The following is a 23,170-nucleotide window of genomic DNA, read 5'->3' as shown; positions in this document are numbered from 1 at the left end:
GAGTGAAAGAAATTGTGCTTTTCAAACGATACGTTGAGCCAACTGTCAACAACCCATCGATAAAAACGTTGAGTGAATGGAGCGGAAAATTTTTATGGTCACTAATTTGCCGTAAAGTTGCAACTCTGCGTTCCAAGAAGTTATCACTAATCAACTTTGCCAGTAGTGTTGCTTTTGGAACGCGCCCTATGCTTTGTTCAACTCATTCAAATGAATTTGTATATATGTGCATACTCATGTTCACGTGTTCTTGCAACAACAAAACGTTAAATACATACAAACGTACATATGCATATACAGATTTTCGAGAAAACATATCGTATGTGTTTGTCAAAAGTAGCTTCACTTCGGATATCAGCATCTTCGGTTGTCAGATCTTTCACGTTCAACGCTAACGCGGTGTCAGGATGAAAAAGACTCTCAACCAAATTACTGATACGAATCGCTACGTTTGAATAACCCTGACTAAGTATGAGTACACGTTTTTTTATATCATGATCCGAGTATATTGGGGCATATTCATAATCGAAATAAAATGTGACTAAGTTTGTTGAAGCATTTTTGACAGAGAGCACATATAAAATTGTGTCAAACAGTGTTAACTAAGTTAAAATCATATTTTATTTTGCCTATGTCGCGTTCAGTTTACAACTACTCATTCCTGATCCCTGCTATGTGGGTTAAATCTGTTTTAAAATACTAGCCGTGTTTTTTTTACACGTAAACGTCTATACGCTTATACTTTATATGGACTGCTAAGCGTCAAACTTTAAATACACCTCTGAAGTTGCTGCGCATCAAATGTGTACTACTAAATATCAATACGCATTATACTCAGATGTAACTGAAATATGTGTTTTTGTTTCACCCTCTACACTAATTCTATGTGTGTCCAGAATTCATCGCAACTGATTTAGCTATATCTTATACACAGGCATACAACAGAGGGTCGTGTCTCCGCTTTTCGGTACGCCCTGTAGCTGTAGCTAGTTGTTTAACCACTGCCGCTAGATGGGTCTCCTAAGCATTATCTAAGCGAGGATAGGCGTTTTTTCACGCGCAAACGTAAACGTATACGCGTGTATAAAAAAACGGCTAATATTCCAACTTCGCTTAGCTAAAATTCCATCGCCAAAAATCTGTAAAACAAAATCAAGTGCGCAGAAAAGTATGCAACACTTACCGAAAACAGCCTAACCGCGTTACCGTTCGTTGTATCACAGAATTTTACACTTTGAAAATGACGGCTGTTGTTTGCAAGGTTGCATTCATTTGAGTCTTCGTTTTCACCATCTGGATTAACAAAGTCATGAGCCTGGGCATTCGCGCAATTTTAGTGATGTAAATTGCATGGAGTCGGCGCCAATGCGGTGTCAGCTCAATGGTAGCTCATTGACGAAATGACTCCAAACGAATTTTTGACGCTACTTAGTAGTGAGTGCGTAGTACATTTCACTTGCGCTATTGAGTGAAACGACCTTTGTGTGTCAGGCACGAGTTTGGTGTTACTGGCGCTACTGGCAATGATGACACTGAGCTGATGACGGTAGCGCTGGTAGTTCAGCTTTTGAATCAGAGAAAGAATTGATGACCCGTGCAAATTATTATGGCTTTGGCCGTGTAAATTATTATGGTGTATTTGCACCAAATAAATGCTGCGGACATAACAACCGGAGTCATTTTTGAGTTGTATATTTTAGATTTAATGCACAATTAATATTGGGTAGTATTGCTAAAGTGCTGCTAAGTTGATGGAATGTCGCTAATTTCCTAGCGATGATCAATAGATTGTCAATATTTCGTTCAACGGACGAGCGAAATTGCCACATCTGCTCAAATTTTCCAAGATTTTCCATTCTTGATTTAACTTAAGCTGTTATGCCAATATTTTTCAGCCAGCTTTTTTTCAAATAGGTAATTTTTTCAAAAGCAAAATAAATTACAGAAAATATTACAGAGTTAAACAGCCTTAAAAATTCAACTATGTTGGTTATACACAGAAATACAACAGAGGGTTGTGTCTCCGCTTTTCGCAAGCGTGAGATTCACCACGTGTGATACGCGTGATTTACCACGTCTGTCTCAAAATCCACGGTTAGGTACTGGCGGGTTTGTATGGGACTGTTATGGCTGTTATGCCAAAGTAAACACAAATCTTTACCGATAACTGTGTTATCGATTAATTTATCGAATTCTCGCAAAGTAATATTGAATTGTCATCGGAGTTATACAATAAAGTTCAAAGTGCAAATTTTCGTCTGGCCAGACGACAACGCTAAGATGTGTTGAATTTATACACCGCTAATCGGAGGGTTACTTGAATTTTTGTACTTACGGTAACGGACGCGATAAATTTTAATCACCAACAAAATAGCCCATTCGACTGCTCGGGAAAAATTGTTTTTGTTTTTGTGACAGAAGTGCACATGTCTACTTTGCATTTGAAAGTTTTTTTTTTGAAGTGCATGTTTGCTTATAGGAACAACTTATGTAGTTTTTGGTAACGGACGCGACACAGATAGTTATAAAATCAAATCAGAATAACTCCGGTTTCCAAACTTTTTTCGACTTTATTTTTAATGTAATAATCCTCTGTCTAGGATTATGGAAAACTAAATTTCATTTCTAATCCATTCCATATACATGTTCAGCTTTCAATGCAAATGAACAAAATAAAACCTGATCACTTTGAATTTTTAGTTCGTGGTAGACCTTCTTTGGGATTCGCCCATATTTAAGAGAAAATTTGGTTTGAAACATAAAAGGGCAATTCATGGCACTTCAATTTAACCGCGAGCAAAACACAAACTTTTCATCCATTCTCTGGCCATTCGCGACAGCCGTTCCCCCTGCAACTGTTATTTTATTTGATAGGTGGGCAATGGAAGAATAGCAAGATTTATTACTTGTAAAAGCTCACACTGACAGAAAAGCAATTTTTTCTTTTTTAAATTTGAATCGGGTAAATTGGGCCCCTTTTTTCGATTTAGTTCAAAAATGTGCAGTTGAAGCTCAGAAAATTACAATTGTCGTTCAGAATTTATATTTGTTGTTTGAAAATTTAAACTTTGAACTTCAACTTTAAAATTCTGAACTTCAATTACAACTTTCTGAACTAAGCCTGAAAAATGTGTAGAGGTCTTGATTTTGTTCGCATATTTCCGAGCAGCATATAAGCTAAGAGTACTCACTAAAGAATACACACTATTCGAACAACCCTAAAGGTCAGGTATTGACAATGACATGCGTCACAGCTTATCTCTATATGCATAGCGACACATGACCAAGTCTTCAGGTGATATATACTATTCCACTTCTGTATTGGAAAATTATATTTTTGCTTAAGAGCTGGTTTGGTCCAATACCGAAAGGAGTGTTGCACAGTATTTCAAATAAGCGTGTAAACATAGTTTAAATCTTTACTTACTAGATTTTATCCTTTCGCCTTCATAAGCAAAACTTCAGAACAATAGTTTCAAATCATAAAATAGTGATATATTAATGTCGTAAATAAAACTATGAGTACAACAGCTGAGCACAGACGTTAATGACATAAGAATGAAAAAATAATAAGAATACATATGTATATACATATATATGTATATAAGTATATATGTACGAAGTATATTAATATCACCTTCTGTGTGAGTCGTTGAACGAGCTAAGCCCGCATTTTACAATAACATCAGTTATATCTAATTATAATACCATTATTATGGTGAATTCCTATAATATTATTACATTTCTAAAACGTATATTTAAATTGGGTAATGCATAATTTATATTTGTATTTATAACTATACACCGCGATTGAACAAATACATAACGACGGCTGAGTTAACCATTATAATATGGCGGATTCCCTATAAACAAATGTGCTATCTTAGAAATTAGTTGATGAATGCTCAATATTAAAATAAACTATTGCAGACTTTTTTTCAGTATAAATTCAATCAGTTTTGAGCTAAATAAAATAAGGGGGTTTCGAAATATGTTTTCATAGCACGTATTTTTTAGTCGAATCCTGATTTATGACTTAGGCCGGGTTTTTCAGTACAAGTTCAACTCAGTTTGTCAGTTAAACTACGCTTAAACTTATTCTGCAGTTTTTCAGTCTACTTTAACTGAAGTTTAAGCTAAGCTTAAGCGGCCGATCTGGCTGGGTAAACTCTAGTTAACCTATCGGTTATTTCCATTCGTTCGAAATGGGTTCGAATATACCCAACAAGCATTTGAGCTTGAGTACCATTAGAGCTCATGTTGATACTTCTAGAATCTCTAAAGTTGTTTCGAAACAGTGGTTCAACTCGAGAATCATATCGTACTCAGCAAAAGAGAGAATTTTTTATAAAGCAAAAATGCTATTACTTAAGTTGATTAATTAAGAACTTGTGGTTCTTTAACTGGACTAAAATGTAAGATTCCATACTACAGTTTTATCACGAAAATAAAATGAAATATATATAATTTAAAAAATAAATAAATGGTACACTCTAACCTCCGAAGAGATTTTAGGCAGAGCTTCTCTTCCATTTGCGTCGTGCTGCTTTTAACTTTTTCTACAAATTGGCCGGACGGGACCTACCATGGCAGATGAGTTTTCACTGAGAGCTTTTCATGGCAGAAATACAAACGGAGTGCTTGCGAAACACTGCCGAGGGGCAACGCCGCTTAGAAAAATTGGGTTCTAAGTGAAAAACCTTGTTTCTAAAATTTTGATGTTGCTTTGCCCGGGGCGTGAACCAAGGATCTTCAATGTGGTAGGCGGAGCACGCTACCATCACAACACGGCGGTCGCATATACAATTTATTTTTGGTTACTTACGCCTCATTACTGCTATCAATTAGATGTTTATTTCTCACAATAAATAGGTATTTGCTTTGGTGGTAGCACCTTGGAGATTTTTTTTCAACTTCACCTCAACTCGATATCCAATGTCGGATATCAACTGGAGCAATTTGTTGAATATTCATTTGAGAACTGTACATTTCTCAAGATCTCTCGGAATTAGGGATATTAATTGGAAAATATTAATGACGTTGGAGATCAACTCGAAAACTTTTAATTTACAAAATTTTCTAAGGTTGGATGGTGATTGGAGAATGCAGTTGGATATCAACTCAAGAACTATATATATAAATTTTGCTGGAGAATTTTTTTTCCATGTTTGTTGGGTAAACAAAATCAGCTGTTGCCGTATCTACAAATTATCTAGATAACAAAAAAGCCAATGTCGCCGCACAAAAAGCATACCCCAAAGGCGGCCTTAAACTGTGACTGCAAACTGCTCAGTAGTTTAACTGAGTTTAAATTTGACTAGAGTTTAAGCAAACTTGGTTTAAAGCTTAGCTTAACCAGCTACTGAAAAACCGGGCCATAGTAATTTAGGCCATTTTCAAATAGTAGCCGAGAAATTTCGATCTTTTACTCAGCAGCGAACATATCAATCAATATCAGTACCAGATTTACATACGTACATATGTACAACTGCGAGTTAAAAATAGCAGTACAATTATTTGCAGTTATTTCTACTTTTCTTACATCTGTTAATGATAAATAAAAAGCTTAAATGAAATGTGCAACGAAAACTATATTAATCAATTTCGAGAAGGTGTTTGAAAAAATTGGAAAGTGCGAAGTTTTTAAAATTCTTTATGAAAATTTTCAAATCCGTTTATCAGTTTCTTTTTCGAAGGGAGTTTTAGACTTTCACTAATAATAAGTGTGTGAAACTTAATTTTGTATATGGAAAAAAATGTGAAATATCGTTCGAAAAACTATTGCCAATTTCGAGAGACTTCATTTTCCTACTTTGTTAGACTTACGTGAATTGGACTACAAAACTACTTATTCAAAAGTTTCCTTAAATTCTCAAAATGTTAATATTTCGAAAGTGGTAAAACTAATTTTCGTTATAAAATTCATTTTTTTTTATAATCAATTAAAATAAAAGAAAATGTAAAATAGTTAATAAACGTATTTACGTTATTTTTCACACTGCATATTAGACCGTTGCTAATAAGCTCAAAGTTTTCGTTTGGGTTTGAGACAAAGCACGTAGTTTACAGTTTGATCGATTTAATTTATATATTTTTTTGTCATAGAAAACTGATTGGAAAGCCGTATAAGTCGTATCTAGTTAGCCGTATCTACTTAAAGTTAAAAACAAGTTTAACAAGTTTCAATACTTTTTAAAAGTTCTCAACAGTTTTAATTCAAAAACCGGAAAAAATTGGGTTGTAGCCCGCATTCGCGAAATTAAAGTAAACAAGTTCTGCATGTAAAAACAAGTTTCTTACGGATCAAAGTGTTACAAAACAATAACGAAAATTAAAAAAAAAACCGAGTCTTTCAAAGACAAATAAAAAGTTTAGAACGAAGGGAATTAGAGATAAAATAAATAAATACTTAGCGTGATATACCGCCGAGAAGATTTAGGTCGAGCTTCTCCTCCAATTTGTGGCGTGTTCATTTTTTAATTTTCCCTTCAAATCGGCGGGAAGGGACCTACATTTTGTATGCCGACTTGGAAAGGCATCTGCGAGGCAGATGAATTTTCGCTGAGAAGCTTTTCATGGCAGAATAACACTCTTTGCTAAATCGCTTATTCTAAATATTGATGTTACTTTGCCAGGGAGTTGAACCCAGGACCCTCGGTGTGGTAGGTGGCACACGCCACCACCAGCCGGGTATATGAACTGTGCGCACATACCTCATACTAATATAGGTTTAAATTTATTTCAAATCGCTGTTTTTTCACTTCCTATGTTACACTTTTCCGCATGCTTAGAAGAAATAAAAAAATGGTATGTGAAACGGTCTAATATATACTGTGCAAAATTTATTAACAAATTTTTTTTCAGTCGTTTTGGGTTTTTTCTATTTTCTTTAAATCTAGAAAAAAACTTAAGTGAAATGTATAACGTATAAGCTATTCAAAACAATTTCACACACCCATGTCGAAAGTGTTCAAGAATTTTTATAAATATTTCGAAATTTTTGTTTAGAGCCTTCAGCAAATTTCTAAGTATAATACATTTTTGCAAAGTACAAGTTTGATGTCTCTCGAAATTCTGACTGATTTTTTCAATTTTTCTTCCGAAGCGTGTTTTAGATTTCCTTCAATTCAAAGTGTGTATAAATTTATATTTTACAAACTACTTAAAAACTGCATGCCTAAAAAGTTTCTTCTAGTTTTACTTTAAAATTTCGAAATTTTTATGTATTTTTTTGGGCCCTCTTTGAATTTTTTCGAACATTTTTTTATAATTGATTTGAAAAGTTTTCGTTGAAGAATACATTTAAATTTGTTTTGAAATTGATAAATATAAATAAAATAGGAGAAATATGTTGGTTGTCGTTTGATGCTATTTTCGTATTCACAACTACATAAATATAGTTATGTATGCATGTACATGGGTCATTTCATTGCAAATCGACTCGTTTTGGGGTTCCGCCAAAAATTTTGCTCCGTAGCATAAAAAATTTCAGGAAGTAGAATAGTTGCAGAAAGTAGCTACAAATTTTATACCATAGGAAAACAAAATTATGTAGACTTTGTACGGAAAAAAAATCTAAAACACTATTTGCAAAAAATTAAAAAAAAAAAACAATGACAACTTTGAGAATATAGAGCTTCCTAACATTGCTCCGTTTTTCTAGTTTTTTCGAAAACGTTTTTGAATTTTTTCGAAACAAAATTTCGAAAAGCATTGTTTTTGTTTTTTCAATTCAATTCAAGGTTACAAGAAAACAACTCATTAAGTTTTTAATAATTTTGTTGTTATTTTAGTGCACGCAACTGATTATAAAAGTAGTTTTATAGAAATTTTTCTTGAATATTTCTTGAGCGTTTTTTTTTTAATGAAGTTTTCACTATGCTCTTGATGTGGATACTACGCTGAACGTTAATGAAAAATGTTAACTTGAAAACCTCGGTTTTTTCTTATGCAGATGAAAAAAAAAATTCACCATAATTCATACATTTACAAATCATCGGTTTACGATAGAATAGCCCGCATTTTATATGCCAGCATATGTGTGAACATATATATATATATATTAGGGCGGGTCAAATTGTATTGGGAAAAATGGGGGGAAAAAAAACTTCAGGTGCACATCCAGTTTCTGAATCTATGGGTCATACTGAGTAATATTGTCCATGGGACCATAGGTCTGAAATGAATTTCGAGCCTCCCTAATTTTGTTAGAAAATTTTATATCCCAATCCGAATCCGAATTTGACATTTATTTTCATGTATTTTATTTGTGAGAGCCGCTATTCGGATTAGGGTATACAATTTTCTAACAAAATTGGGGAGGCTCGAAATTCATTTCAGACCTATGGTCCAATGGACAATATTACTCAGTATGACCCATAGATGCAGAAACTGGATGTGTCTTTTCAACAATAAATTTGACCCACCCTAATATAAATATATAATGTATGTAATAATATATATACCTAATTACTGCTCCACTACACTACGTTTTAGTGCCTCCTGCAAATCCAATTCGAATGTATCCGCTTTCGAGTAGTCAGCAGCAAATTTTTCAGCAACTTTAACGCCATTTTCGACAACGCTACCACCGCCACCACTCGTAGCTAACGCCATATCAGGATTTGAGACTTTACTCAGAGTTGTGACATTTTTTAACTTTGTCCAGGACGTTATTGCTGTTGCTGAACCGGTTGATATTGTATTATTTGTTAATGGTGTTGGCGATAATGATTTGAATTCTTCATTATTACCCAAATTAATTGAATTATTTAAAGCTGTATCGAAATCATTTGTAAAATTCAAACTATTGGTGTCTACTTCGAATTCATCAAATTTTGCAAAATTATCATCTTGCGACACTGTCTTTTTCGTCGAATTTGCATTATTGTCTTTTGTTTTAAAGAAATCATCTTCAAATGTGCTATCAACGTTATTGAAATCGTCAAAGACTTTTGAAGATTTAGTTATTGTTGTTGCGCGTGTTTTATGTTCAAATGCTGCTGCTGTTGCAGTCGCATCACTTTTAAGTTTTAAGGTGCTGCTACCAAATGCATCGAATGCATCTAAATTTGTTTTAGTATTACCGAATGCGTCGAAAATATTCGCATTTCGTTTGTTCATGCTTGTTGGCTTATTCATATTAGACGAGTTTATATCCAGTTGATTATTGCTATCAAAATTATCGTTAAATGCATCGAAAAAGGAGTCATTCGCTTTTGTTGTTTTAGTTGTTGTTGTTTTTGAGAATTCTTCATTGTTATTACTTTTGAAGGCAGCATCCAAATCTCCAACTGATTTTGTTTTCATTGCACCAAAAGCATCGAAATTAGCAAAGTCATCAAAAAGATTATCGCGACTACCAGTATTTGCTGTTGTTGGCACAGGAAGTGGCGTCACACTTTTCCATTTCTTGCTGGAGCTGCTAATACTATTATGTGTACCGCCAGCGCCCCCAATACCAATGCCTGTCAAACCGCCCGATGTCGATGATTGTTGTGATGGTGCAGGACTTGGATTCAAATTGAATGCATCAAATTGATTAAGGAATTCAACGCTAAGTGGTGTTGTAGATTTATTATTTAGACCAAATGTTGCTGAGTTGATGTTATTCGTTGGGAAACCTGTATTGAAGGGTTTGATTTTGTCGTCATCTAAAAAAAAAAGAGGTTGATAAAAATTATACAGAAATATATTAGTTAAGCGTTCATGGTAGTTGAGTTTGTATTTATCGCTAGTCAAGGTTGGAGAAGCAGGTTTGCGGCGTTTACGAAAAAACGTTCCAATACTCTACAGTTGTGACCAAAAAAATAGGAGTAAACATATGGAGAGTTTTTCAAAAATCCTCTTGAGAAATTCTTAATTTTTAATAAGAACTAGTATAAGCTTTTTAAGTGTACAGTTTTGTGGACTCATTAAGTTAGGCCTAACAACAAGCAAACATGCAAGTTTGAAGTCTCTCGATCTTCGCATTGATTTTTTACATTTTATTTTTTCCTATTTACCTAAAACGAATCTACGGCTGTGTGCGAGTTGACCTAAATTTCTACCTAAATAGAGAAAAAACCTAAATCACTGGAAACTGTCGGTAAAAAAAAAAAATAAAAATAAAAAAATAAATAAAAATGTAAAGCGCGATAACCTCCGAAGAGACCTAAGGCCGAGCTTCTCTTCCAATTTGCGTCGTGCTCCTCTTGATTTTCCCTACAAATTGGACGGACGGGACCTACATGATTTTATGCCGACTCCGAACGGCATCTGCAAGGCAGATGAGTTTTCACTGAGAGCTTTTCATGGAAGAAATACACCCGGAGCGCTTGCCAAACACTGCCGAGGGGCGACCCCGCTTAGAAAAATTTTCTTCTAATTGAAAAACCTTATTTCTAAAATTTTTGATGTTGCTTTGCCTGGGGTTTGAACCCAGGGCATCCGGTGTGGTAGGCGGAGCACGCTACCATCACACCACGGTGGAAACTGTCGGCAAGGCAGTGCAGAATAAAAATTTAGAATTTTTACGAGCATACTTTTCAACCTAAATTCAAATGTCAAATTTCAAAAACAATAATATTGATTTTTCAATATTGTATATGCAAATAAATGGCTATTGTCCATTCAATTTAAGCAAATCATAGATCATAGAGCTATGACCCCTGCTGCGATTAAGGTCCGATCGATTGTACGTGATGGTGAGCTCAATTTTGTTCAAGCTGTTGTTGGCGACACAAGAATTGGATTCTTCTCAAATATGGACCGCAATCTGAACATATTTGGCAGCCAAGTGCACTAATTGGCCTAAAGAAGTTATTGGAGGCGTACCAACATCACAGTATTGAATTCGAGATTGTGGAAAAGGTCATTGTGCACGTGCTCTACTATGTCCGAAAAAAAAGCCTTATAAAACGGAGCAACTGCATTTTCTTGAACTGCTATCTTGGGATAGGTACCTACCGCGGACCCTAATTGACCTACATATCTTCTTTTTAAACGTGAAAGCGCATCAAAAATACTAAATTTCCCGTATTATTATTTTCTTAGCAGAAATAAACAATTTAGGTTTTCAAATCAACTCGCACAGTTTTGACAACTTTTTCCTAAATTATTGCAGTGCTGGAAAGTTCCAGTGGAATATTAGTTTAGGTACCTAAAATTTAGGCGAACTCGCGCCTAGCCTAAAAACCTTTCGGAAAAATAATTTCAAAAACTTCAAACGTGTGCTTTTCTTAATTTGCACAAAAATGGGCTACGAACTTGCTATCATTGTGGATAAGACAAGTGTGTTAACTTCTGCATAGACGTCAAAATTACAAATAGATTGGATCACCTGATTTTTTATTGACTATCGCTGTCTCATTCTATATCTCTTTCTATCACTCGCTGAAGATAGCCGGCGCTATGCGCCGCCATATTGAACACCCTGTCAAAACGCTGCCATATTGCTTAAAAGTAGCCATATTGAACATTCTGTCAGGTAGTTGACGGATAAGATATCACACTTGTTTTATCCACAATGCTTGCTAAGCTCAAAAAGTTGATTTTCAAAAAATATATGAAAACACTTTTCGTATTTAGAAATTTTTTCGAAAACTGTTTTTGAAAGTGCTGTGCACAGTTTTCGTATATAATTAATGTAAGTCTTTTTCAAAATTAACGAAAAAAAATAATAGAAAAAATATTTTATAAAATTCAATCCACTTTGACATTAGCTGGGGCGATTATGAAAAATATTGTGAAATAAGGCGTTCTTCAACCAAATTCTGAGATAAGGTGTTTTCGAAACGGCAGCCGAGGTAGGTGGTTGAATTTTGTGTCAATGAAAAAGCGACACAAGTTTTTGCCCAACGTTGGGCGCCAGTTAGCGCGTTTATTTTTAAACTAAAAAATAATGATTTTTCTGGTATGTGCTCCCGATTTGACTGCTGGATGGTGAAAGCTATAAATGTGTAATACGCTACGTTTAAATGACTCACAATATAATCACAGCAAATCGCAGCAGCAGCTTCAGAAAAATCGCCGTGGGCGCAGGCTTACAGCATTTGCGTATCGTTCGCAAACAAATTAACTAATAATTCCAATTATAGATGCGTCCGTGACAGGAACAACTAGATACGACAAGTAGCACTAGATGTCACAGTAAACTGCAGCTACGCAAACGGTAGCCGTTTACTGCGACCTCTAGCAGCAGATAGCGCCACAACTCTGGGATTCATATTGTCATGCAGCTGCCGCTCACCTGCCACATCGAAGGGTTTAAGGCCCGGTGAGAGCAACATCAAAAATACTTTAGAAAAAATCTTTCTAAGCGGGTTCGCCCCTCGTTAAAACATTACAACCCAGAAAATATACTTATCAACCCGTCCGGTGGTAGCATATTAAAGGAGAGAACCCCTAGCATAAAAAAAAACAAGTAAGGAAGGCTAAGTTCGGGTGTAACCGAACATTACATACTCAGCTGAGAGCTTTGGAGACAAAATAAGGGAAAATCACCATGTAGGAAAATGAACCTAGGGTAACCCTGGAATGTGTTTGTATGGCATGGGTATCAAATGGAAGGTATTAAAGAGTATTTTAAAAGGAGTGGGCATTAGTTCTATAGGTGGACGCCTTTTCGAGATATCGCCATAAAGGTGAACCAGGGGTGACTCTAGAATGTGTTTTTACGATATGGGTATCAAATGAAAGGCGTTAATGAGTATTTTAAAAGTGAGTGGGTCTTAGTTCTATAGGTGGACGCCTTTTCGAGATATCGCCATAAAGGTGGACCAGGGGTGACTCTAGAATTTGTTTGTACGATATGGGTATCAAATGAAAGCTGTTACTGAGTATTTAAATGGGAGTGGCCTTAGTTCTATAGATGGACGCCTTTTCGAGATATCGCCATAAAGGTAGACCAGGGGTGACTCTGGAATGTGTTTGTACGATATGGGTATCAAATTAAAGGTATTAATGAGGGTTTAAAAGGGAGTGGCCCTTAGTAGTATATGTGAAGGCGTTTTAAATATATCGACCAAAATGTGGACCAGGGTGACACAGAACATCATCTGTCGGGTACCGCTAATTTATTTATAGTATATGTAATACCACGAACAGTATTCCTGCCAAGATGCCAAGAGCTTTTGATTTCGCCCTGCAGAACTTTTTCATTTTATTCTACTTAATATGGAAGGTGTCACACCCATTTTTTCAAAGTTTTTTCTAAAGTTATATTTTGCGTCAATAAACCAATCCAATTACAATGTTTCATCCCTTTTTTCATATTTGGTATAGAATTATGGCATTTTTTTTTGATTTTTCATAATTTTCGATATCAAAAAAGTGGGCGTGGTCATAGTCGGATTTCGGCCATTTTTTATACCAAGATAAAGTGAGTTCAGATAAATACGTGAACTAAGTTTAGTAAAGATATATCGATTTTTGCTCAAGTTATCGTGTTAAGGGCCGAGCGGACGAACAGACGGTCGACTGTGTATAAAAACTGGGCGTGGCTTCGACCGATTTTTCTCATTTTCACAAAATAGTTATCGTCATAGAATCTATGCCCCTACCAAATTTCACAAGGATTGGTTAATTTTTGTTCGACTTATGGCATTAAAAGTATTATAGACAAATTAATTATTTCTTTGCACCATATCATTACTGGAGTTGAATGTTGACATAATTTACTTATATACTGTAAAGATATTAAATTTTTTGTTATAATTTGACTTAAAAAAAATTTTTTTTTTTAAAGTGGGCGGGTTCGTCATCCGATTTTGTTAATTTTTATTTAGCAAACATATAGGAATAGGGGTAACGCTCTTGCCAAATTTCATGATGATATCTTTAACGACTGCCAAATTACGGCTTGCAAAACATTCAAATTACCTTCTTTCGAAAGTGGGCGGTGCCACACCCATTGTTCAAAATTCTACTAATTTTATATTCTACGTCATAAGATCAACCCACCTACCAAGTTTCATTGCTTTATCCGTATTTGGTAATGAATTATCGCACTTTTTGGGTTTTTCGAAATTTTCGATATCGAAAAAGTGGGCGTGGTTATAGTCCGATTTCGTTCATTTTAAATATCGATCTGAGATGAGTGCCCAGAAACCTACGTACCAAATTTCATCACGATACTTCAAAATTTACTCAAGTTATCGTGTTTACGGACGGACGGACGGACGGACGGACATGGCTAAATAAATTTCTTTTTTCGCCCATATACTTTTGATCTATAGAAGTCTATATCTATCTCGATTAATTTATGCCGTTACGGATTACCGGTATGCGAACAAAGTTAATATACTCTGTAAGCTCTGCTCAGCTGAGTATAAAAACAAGTGGCAGGGGACTTGGTTCTATTTGGTGTTTCTAACTAGATCAACCATCCCGAAGAAGAAGCGTTTTCTTGGACCATGTCTGAAAGGTTTCCTGACAATGAGAAGCATATAAAATTTAAAACAAAATTAAAAATTCTCATTTAAATATTACCTGATATATCATCCTTGAAGACCTTCTCTGGATCTGTATCAATATCATCATCAGCAAATGGATCTTTAATACTAAATGGATCCTCATAACGGTAGTCTTTAAATGGATCATCTGAGAAATCCGTCGGTCCACTAATTATTTGACTTACTCGTCTTTCACTACTTGCCATTCCCATTTTGTTGCTGCTGCCATCGAACAAAGAGTTTACCGTCATTTTCGCTGACGCCTGTTGCAGCGGTGTTATGGAACGCGTTTTTAATGGAGGATCATTTATAGTCGAGGAAGTTTTTGTAGGCGAATTGTTTGAAATATTTGCAATTGCCGTTAATGTTGACGATTTTAGTGAGGTTGATGACGATAAATTTGGAAATACGGATGCGGAAGATGTGGACACAAATGCAAACGGGGTTGTTGTGGTAATGGGGGGAGTGGTGACCCTTTCCACCTCGGGTGACGGTGTTGTGTTGATTGTAGTGATATTTGTGATGTCAAATGAATTGTTGTTGCTATAATTGCTATTATTTGTACTGTTAAGTGATACGAGTGCAGAAGATGATGTTGTTTTTGGGAATGAAATAGGCAGAGGAATGCTCGAAACCTATGATAATTTGGTTTTTTTATACACACGTAATGAGAAAACAGAAAAAACATGAAATAAAAAGAGATAAAATTATAAAAAAATAAAAAAAATTAAAATTATGATGTAATAGCATTTATAACAGTAAATTGGAATATAAGCAAATTATGGTAATTCAGCATCGCGGTATTGTAACACAAATGCATTTAAACAAAAAAATAGAATTATGGAGGTGTTAATGTTTATTAACTTAAATATACAAACGAAAAACCAATACAAAAACAAAAAAAAAAACAATATCGAGTAAAAGAAATTTAATAATGGAGCCCCAAAACCTCAACAGACATATACGAAGGTACTGAGAACATTTTGAAATTAATTCATATCTGTGTTAACAAGCAATGACAGTCAAAGACGATTTACGTCGGAAGTAAGTTATAACCAGCAGAACTGCACTCATGGCTTTCGCTTAGAAATAAAATTTTAGAGCGAGTTCAGATTCGCCTTACCACGGAATGCCAAATCAATATAAAGAACTCTTATAAAGAAACTCCCTCACTCAGAAATAAAACACCGATTCTCAGGGTTGGTGAAATGATTCTGAAGGTGCCCCCCATAAATTCAGAAAGAAAAAATTCAGAAAACAATAGTCAGAACGCTTTTTTCAGAAAGACAAAGCTCAGAAGTCTAATTTCAGAAGGCAAAATTCAGATGTCAAAATTCAGGAAGTAATCAGACGACAGAAAAAACAAAATTTTTCTCAAAATTCAAAAACGTTTATTTATTTGGAAGGAATTATGTATAAAGAAAAAGTAGTACAATCTAAAATTTTGAATTGTGTGCAATAGCAAGCCTGTAATTAATTAATTTTTTTCGCGTTTATCTTTTTCAAATGAATTTACAATTTTTGTTGTTATATCGGCCTACTTATTTGTAAGCTCGCGGGTTCGAATCGAGCTCAAGGCCTAACAATAAATTGTTTTATGCCAATTTCACACAGAGGCTTAATGTAATAATTAGTCAAGTTTTCTACATTAAAGCCATAATTGAACTCAATCTTCCGTACAAAATACAAATTCTTAATTATCTCATTATTGCTTTATTGAATGCCTAATCGAGTGAAAAATCTAGTCGGATTTGCTTGTTGCTTCGAATTTTATTGTCAATGTAAGAAATGACAATCAAAAACAAGTAAGGACGGGACTGTCTTCGGCTGTGCCGAAGACTTCATACCTTTCAAGAATGGGGCTGAACAATAATCTTATCCCATTCGTAATCTCAAAATAATGCGCTGTATAAGATAAGAAATATATAGTGAACAGATGTACATACCTAAACGATTTTAATATAAATATAAAAAATGGCAAAAAACCCCCTTATCTGAACGATCGGTTGTATGGGATATATATTATATATAGCTCCGATGGAAATGATTTTTACAGGAAATCTATGATATATTAGAATATATATCACCAAGTTTCACGTTTTTATATTGGAAACTAAGGGAGAAATGGCCAAAAATCTTTCTATCGGTTTTATGGGATAGGTATATACTATATACATATAGCTCCGATCAAAGTGATTTTTTCAGGAAATCTTCTATGATATATTAGAATAAATATCACCAAGTTTAACGTTTTTATATTGGAAATTATGGGAGAAATGGATAAAAATCGGTTGTATTGGATATCTTTATATATAAAAATCGCGTGTCACTATGTTTGGCGCCAATGGACTCCTAAACTTTTGAACCGATTTTGAATTTGTTTTGCACCCCGTGTGTAGTTCGATCTAACTTGAAATATAGGATAGGTTATATCTCAGTTTATAGTCGCAATATTATTTTATTGCAAATTTTTTTATTTGTTTATACGTAATAATAAAATGCTACGTATACGCACCGGCACTCACATTTTCAGGGGTGCGGATATACTTCCGTGTAATTGGTTGGTGTTTAATTAAACAACGTGCTTATCAATAAAAAATATTATAGCGAATGATACCAAGTATAGCACATCACCAGGCCCGCCGAGAGGGTGGGGGGTTTCTGAGGGGGCCCGGGATTTAGAGGTACTATGAAATTTTTTTAAATTCAGGAAAGTCTTTAGTTGGTCCATGTGCAATTTTTAAGTCGAATTTCAAAAGCAACGAAAACCACCCTCTGGGACAGAAGAATGAGAAGGAATTGAGAGAAGAGAAAAGAGAGAAGGAGATTGAGAAAGAGATAGAATGAGACGAAGATGGAGATAGATGAAGCGAAAAAGACGGAGGGAGGAGTGAATAAAAGGATTAGGAAAAAGTAAAGAGGGGGGAGAGCAGAGTCAGACGAAAAAAGCTTATTAAAATGTATGCAGATAGGCCAAATTTAAGGCAGGACAACGTCTGCCGGGTCTTCTAGTAACTATATATAACTCCGATCAAAGTGATTTTTTCAGGATATCTTCTTTGATATATTAGAATATATATCACCGAGTTTCACATTTATACTTTCTAAAGTCCGGCAGGATTGACCAAAATCGTCTTATCTGAACGATCGGTTGAACGATCCTACCGGATCCGACAAATGTCTAATATAATACAAAAATACATCCTTGTACCAAATTTCATTGAGATATCTCAAAAGTTGAGGGACTAGTTTGCGTTCAAACAGACAGATGGACGGACAGACGGTCGGACGGACAGACGGACATGGCTATATCAACTCAGTTCGTCGCCCTGATCAAATCGGCATACTTAATGGTGAGTCTATCTTCTATATTTCTCAACGTTACAAACATCGGACCAAAGTTAATATACAATTTCATGTTCATGAAAGGTATAATAAATTATTTTCAATACTTTAAGAAAACTAGAAAAACACAAAAAAAATTCAAAATTTTATTTTCGCTGCATTTGCTGCAAAAGATAATATGGCTTTTTCGAAAATAGGCACATATTTGGTTAGGGGCAACATCTATGCACATGCATTGTATTTTGATTGTATTTATAGTTAAGAAGGAAAGGGCTGCTTTCCATTTTAACCATTTTAAATATTTTTTGGGGCTGCTGACAGATGTTCGTTTAATGAAGCATGTATGAAAAGGGGAACTTAATTATTTCATTATATAGATTTGTGATTCGATTAAGTTTCTGTGTGAAAACGGTATTAGTCATTAAAACCCGGCGTCGCTTTTTGACTTGTAATTAAAGAAAGAAAGAAATAAACACCTAAATTTTCTCGATATAGTCCCGAAATGATCCTGAAAACTATACCGAACTGGTAACCAGCTGATCCCAAATTTAGTCCTTAAGTGATCACTAAAGAGTCCCGAAATTGCTTTGTAAGTGGTAATGACCGTATCTTTATCTTTTCCCCAAGTGTTACCGCCGAACGAACATCACTCAGTATTTTTGGTGTAAGACAGTCGGTAGCGTAGCGTAATGCCATCTTCGTGAATATCCAATATGGTCGAACTTTGCCATGTTCATGTCAGGTTTCGCGAGGAGAAAAATCTGGAGATCACGGAGATAGATGTTTATTTTATTACACAGCTCATCGATGGATGGATGGGTCGGGACCAGTAGTCATTATCGTGTAGTCGTCGGCGTAGGATGCAATGATGACTCCTTCTACTCCCTTGGTGTGACCAATTGGCGCCGGTTGGAAGAGAGAAGAAGCGACTGGCGCGCCTTCTTGGGCGGCCATAATCGTTTAAACGGTTAAGCGCCAATCAAGTAAGTAAACAAAATTCGTAATAGGACACCACCCTGTGGTACCCCTTGTTTAATTCTTCTGGGTTTTGCGGTCCACCTTTTGAGACTTGGGGAACGAGAGGATCCTTCCAAGTCTTGCAGTAACGTGCCATGGTTAACTGTATCAAAAGCTTTTGATAAGTCTAGCGCTACGAGTACTGTTCTTTGGTGCGGTTTTTGATTCAATCTGCAATTTATCCGTGTGTTGATGGCGTTGAGCGCGATGGCAGTCCTATGTAGTTTTCGAAAGCCATGCTGATGATTGGAAAGACGAAAGTTTGCAGTGAAATACGGAAGCAAAATGGCTGCAAATGTCTTAGCTACTGGCGGTAGGAGAGATATCCGACGATAAGATTCTCCTACGTTAGCTGGTTTCCCAGGCTTTCGTGCTGGTACCACCCTAGCCATTTTCCATTTTTCGGTGATGACGAAGGCGGACAAAGACAGGTTGAAGTCATGTGCTAGATATTTAAATGCCTCTTTGCCAAGTTTTTTAGGCATTGGCATGGCTATACCGTCTGGGCCTACTGCTTTAGATGGTTATCATGATCGATGGCATCTTCAAATTCTTTGGCGGTGATGGTAATAGGAGACGCGCTATGTATATGCATGTGAGCGCATCTATTGCCCCGCCGTCTAGCAATGTCATCCGTGGACAGCACTTAATCGCCAAAGGCGATGGAAAATTTGTCGTTTAACGACAACAACGACAAAGATCTCGTCGGTGAGAGCAAAGCATTGGGTGATCTCTTCAACTATAAAGAAGATGTTTCCTAATGGCGCCAGCATACTGTTTGGGGCCAGAATCAAACGTTTCAGTTGATTACTTCACAGAACATTCTAGCTCTGTACATGACTACATGACTATGGCATCGTTGTCTTGTTAATGAGTTAGACGAACATTGAGTCACTAGGAAGTTTCCGATAATGAGCAACAAAAATGTTTGTGTGTAAACAGCAACTAAATCAAATAATTTCAATTTGAAAATTTTTTCCATATGGCTTCTGTAAAGTTATTTTCTTACGTTCACCAAAATTATAAGGCAATTGATTAGTGTGAAAAAGCTAACAACACCTATGGCGGAACCATACAAGGTGGCAGCACAAACACAAATAAAAATGTCCATGTACTTTGTTTTTGTAAATCGATGGACTAAAAGAGCCAATTAAATTTCCTTAACCCTAACGCCATAGTCGTAACCATACCCATATCCATAACCATCTCCAATGTGATCGATTAATGGTGCCTTAACCTAAAAATCGTGAAAATTTCATAAAAATGAAGAAAACGCAAAAAATTACAAACATATTTCACAAAAAATAAGTCTCTTAGTCATAAAGTATCCAAAACAATGAATAAAATCTACAAAAAGTTATTAAATTCACCAACTCAAAATTTTTAGGTTATGGATATGGCGAGAAACCAAGAACCAATTGGTTGGATATGGTATGGTTATGGCGTTAACGTTATGGTATGGCACCATTAATCGATTACATTGATTTCCATAAGGTAGGTTCGATCAGCTGTTTTATCTGGTTACGGTTTTATGGTTATAAGTCACCATTAATTTGCCCTTAATGTCCAAATCGTACTGCGCCTGAAGTTGTTGTATCAATTCGTATTAAAAAAGTACAAATCAGTTGTCCCCGTGCTGCCACCTTGTACAGTTTCGCCATGAACAACACCTTCGGCACTAAAAACTCTAAATTTTTTAAACACGGAAAAATGATAGACGGGCGTAAACTTTGCTTTAGCATAATGTATTTTTCATTTTTATTTATTTTTTGCTTGGGGAAATGATACCATTAGATGCATTTTTCTACATCACTGCTGTAATCATACTAGTCGAAAATGTTTTTATTTATTTATATTTTAGTCATTTCTAATCCTTCACCACCGTTTATATTTATGCAGGCATTTTTCCAATTTAGTTTTTAATTGCTATTTTATTTTCTCATGATCTATTTTTTTTTTTTTCTTTTATATGCGGCTATATTTTGTCTTGTTACAATACAATAAATAGTGTACTTAATGAACGTCTTAAACTTTTAGATAACTCTTGTTTGCACATTCAGGGTATTTATTTGGGTAGATGTAATGGGAATGCGAATAAGAAAGTTATGTGTGAAAAGTGTAAAGCTTGTTTGTATGTAATGATATAGAAATGCTCAGTTAAAAGCACTGAAAGGACAAGAACTAAAATATCGGAAGCTGATAACACAAAGCATCGACGGCTTTTGAGACGATGTATATTATATAGCCCATCGCTGTTCCGCAGTCGTTGTGAACTGGAAAACAGCGAAAAATTATGTAAAAAATTGTATCAGCCACTTTTACAACGAAATTGGTTTACATTTTTCATAAAACAGCTGATAAAATGTATTAATAATTTGTGTGCTATTTTCGTGCTCACAACTGCTCACATACTCTTCCGAAATAATCGATAAAAATCGAAGCAAATCGGTAGACGATAATGATTCAAGACACAAAATATCGGAGCAGGCCAATAAGCCCTCGGATAACTCTCTATTAATTGAAAAAAGCCTCATAACAACAATTACATTGTGCAACAGCCGGCTGGTACTATCTCCGTTTTTCGAAGTTAGCCTCCAAAACAGAGATATCGGCTTTCGAAGTTCGAAATTCTACATTTCGAAATAAAATTTTTTTGTTAACGCGTTCAGCAAATTAAAAAAGTAAAAATGTGGTCGTGGTCCACCTTTTTCTTTTATTTGAATTCTTTTTTTGAAAATTAAAGTACGAGCAATTCCAGTGGAGCGTATGTGCAGACATGAAAGTAGTAGCCACTATCATGGGACTATCTGACTTTTCACCTCGTATAACAGCTATTATACTAAATTTCTCAAAAAAGAATTCCGCCCTTAAAATAAAGGAAAAGAGCGGCCCACGACCACTTTTTACTTTTTTAATTTGCTGAACGCGTTAACAAAAAAATAAAATTTCGAAATGTAGAATTTCGAACTTCGAAAGCGGATATATCTGTTTTGGAGGCTAACTTCGAAAGGCGGTATCTATGTTTTGGAGGCTAACTTCGAAAAACGGAGATAGTATATAAAAACTCTAAATTTTTTAAACACGGAAAAATGATAGACGGGCGTAAACTTTGCTTTAGTATAATGTATTTTTCATTTTTATTTATTTTTTGCTTGGGGAAATTATACCATTAGATGCATTTTTCTACATCACTGCTGTAATCATACTAGTCGAAAATGTTTTTATTTATTTATATTTTAGTCATTTCTAATCCTTCACCACCGTTTATATTTATGCAGGCATTTTTCCAATTTAGTTTTTAATTGCTATTTTATTTTCTCATGATCTATTTTTTTTTTTTCTTTTATATGCGGCTATATTTTGTCTTGTTACAATACAATAAATAGTGTACTTAATGAACGTCTTAAACTTTTAGATAACTCTTGTTTGCACATTCAGGGTATTTATTTGGGTAGATGTAATGGGAATGCGAATAAGAAAGTTATGTGTGAAAAGTGTAAAGCTTGTTTGTATGTAATGATATAGAAATGCTCAGTTAAAAGCACTGAAAGGACAAGAACTAAAATATCGGAAGCTGATAACACAAAGCATCGACGGCTTTTGAGACGATGTATATATATAGCCCATCGCTGTTCCGCAGTCGTTGTGAACTGGAAAACAACAGCGAAAAATTATGTAAAAAATTGTATCAGCCACTTTTACAACGAAATTGGTTTACATTTTTCATAAAACAGCTGATAAAATGTATTAATAATTTGTGTGCTATTTTCGTGCTCACAACTGTTCACATACTCTTCCGAAATAATCGATAAAAATCGAAGCAAATCGGTAGACGATAATGATTCAAGACACAAAATATCGGAGCAGGCCAATAAGCCCTCGGATAACTCTCTATTAATTGAAAAAAGCCTCATAACAACAATTACATTGTGCAACAGCCGGCTGGTACTATCTCCGTTTTTCGAAGTTAGCCTCCAAACAGAGATATCGGCTTTCGAAGTTCGAAATTCTACATTTCGAAATATAATTTTTTTGTTAACGCGTTCAGCAAATTAAAAAAGTAAAAATGTGGTCGTGGTCCACCTTTTTCTTTTATTTGAATTCTTTTTTTGAAAATTAAAGTACGAGCAATTCCAGTGGAGCGTATGTGCAGACATGAAAGTAGTAGCCACTATCATGGGACTATCTGACTTTTCACCTCGTATAACAGCTATTATACTAAATTTCTCAAAAAAAGAATTCCGCCCTTAAAATAAAGGAAAAGAGCGGCCTACGACCACATTTTTACTTTTTTAATTTGCTGAACGCGTTAACAAAAAAATAAAATTTCGAAATGTAGAATTTCGAACTTCGAAAGCGGATATCTCTGTTTTGGA

General features: G+C 35.1%; 1 protein-coding gene and 1 long non-coding RNA gene across 5 annotated transcripts in view; one reads left to right on the top strand and one right to left on the bottom strand.

Moving 5' to 3' along the window:
• Nucleotides 1-335: 335 nt before the first annotated feature.
• LOC137245142 (uncharacterized) overlaps nucleotides 336-23,170 on the top strand; it is a 44,282-nt gene continuing 21,447 nt past the window's right edge. Inside the window, exon 1 of the long non-coding RNA XR_010951258.1 lies at nucleotides 336-469. This is a non-coding gene — a long non-coding RNA (uncharacterized lncRNA). The remainder of the gene's footprint in view (nucleotides 470-23,170) is intronic.
• Eps-15 (Epidermal growth factor receptor pathway substrate clone 15) overlaps nucleotides 5,310-23,170 on the bottom strand; it is a 42,581-nt gene continuing 24,720 nt past the window's right edge. For 3 of the 4 annotated variants that reach the window (XM_067775324.1, XM_067775321.1, XM_067775322.1), the window contains 2 exons: nucleotides 14,470-15,067; nucleotides 5,310-9,653 (listed from right to left, as the gene is read on the bottom strand). In XM_067775324.1, the coding sequence (XP_067631425.1) occupies nucleotides 8,470-9,653; nucleotides 14,470-15,067 (1,782 nt within the window). In that variant the 3' untranslated portion in view covers nucleotides 5,310-8,469. The remainder of the gene's footprint in view (nucleotides 9,654-14,469; nucleotides 15,068-23,170) is intronic. The other variant, XM_067775323.1, reaches the window with a different exon arrangement.

This window comes from Eurosta solidaginis, chromosome 3, assembly GCF_040869045.1.
Source record: "Eurosta solidaginis isolate ZX-2024a chromosome 3, ASM4086904v1, whole genome shotgun sequence".
Taxonomy (NCBI): Eukaryota; Metazoa; Arthropoda; class Insecta; order Diptera; family Tephritidae; genus Eurosta; species Eurosta solidaginis.
This window is presented reverse-complemented; position numbering and strand designations above follow the sequence as displayed.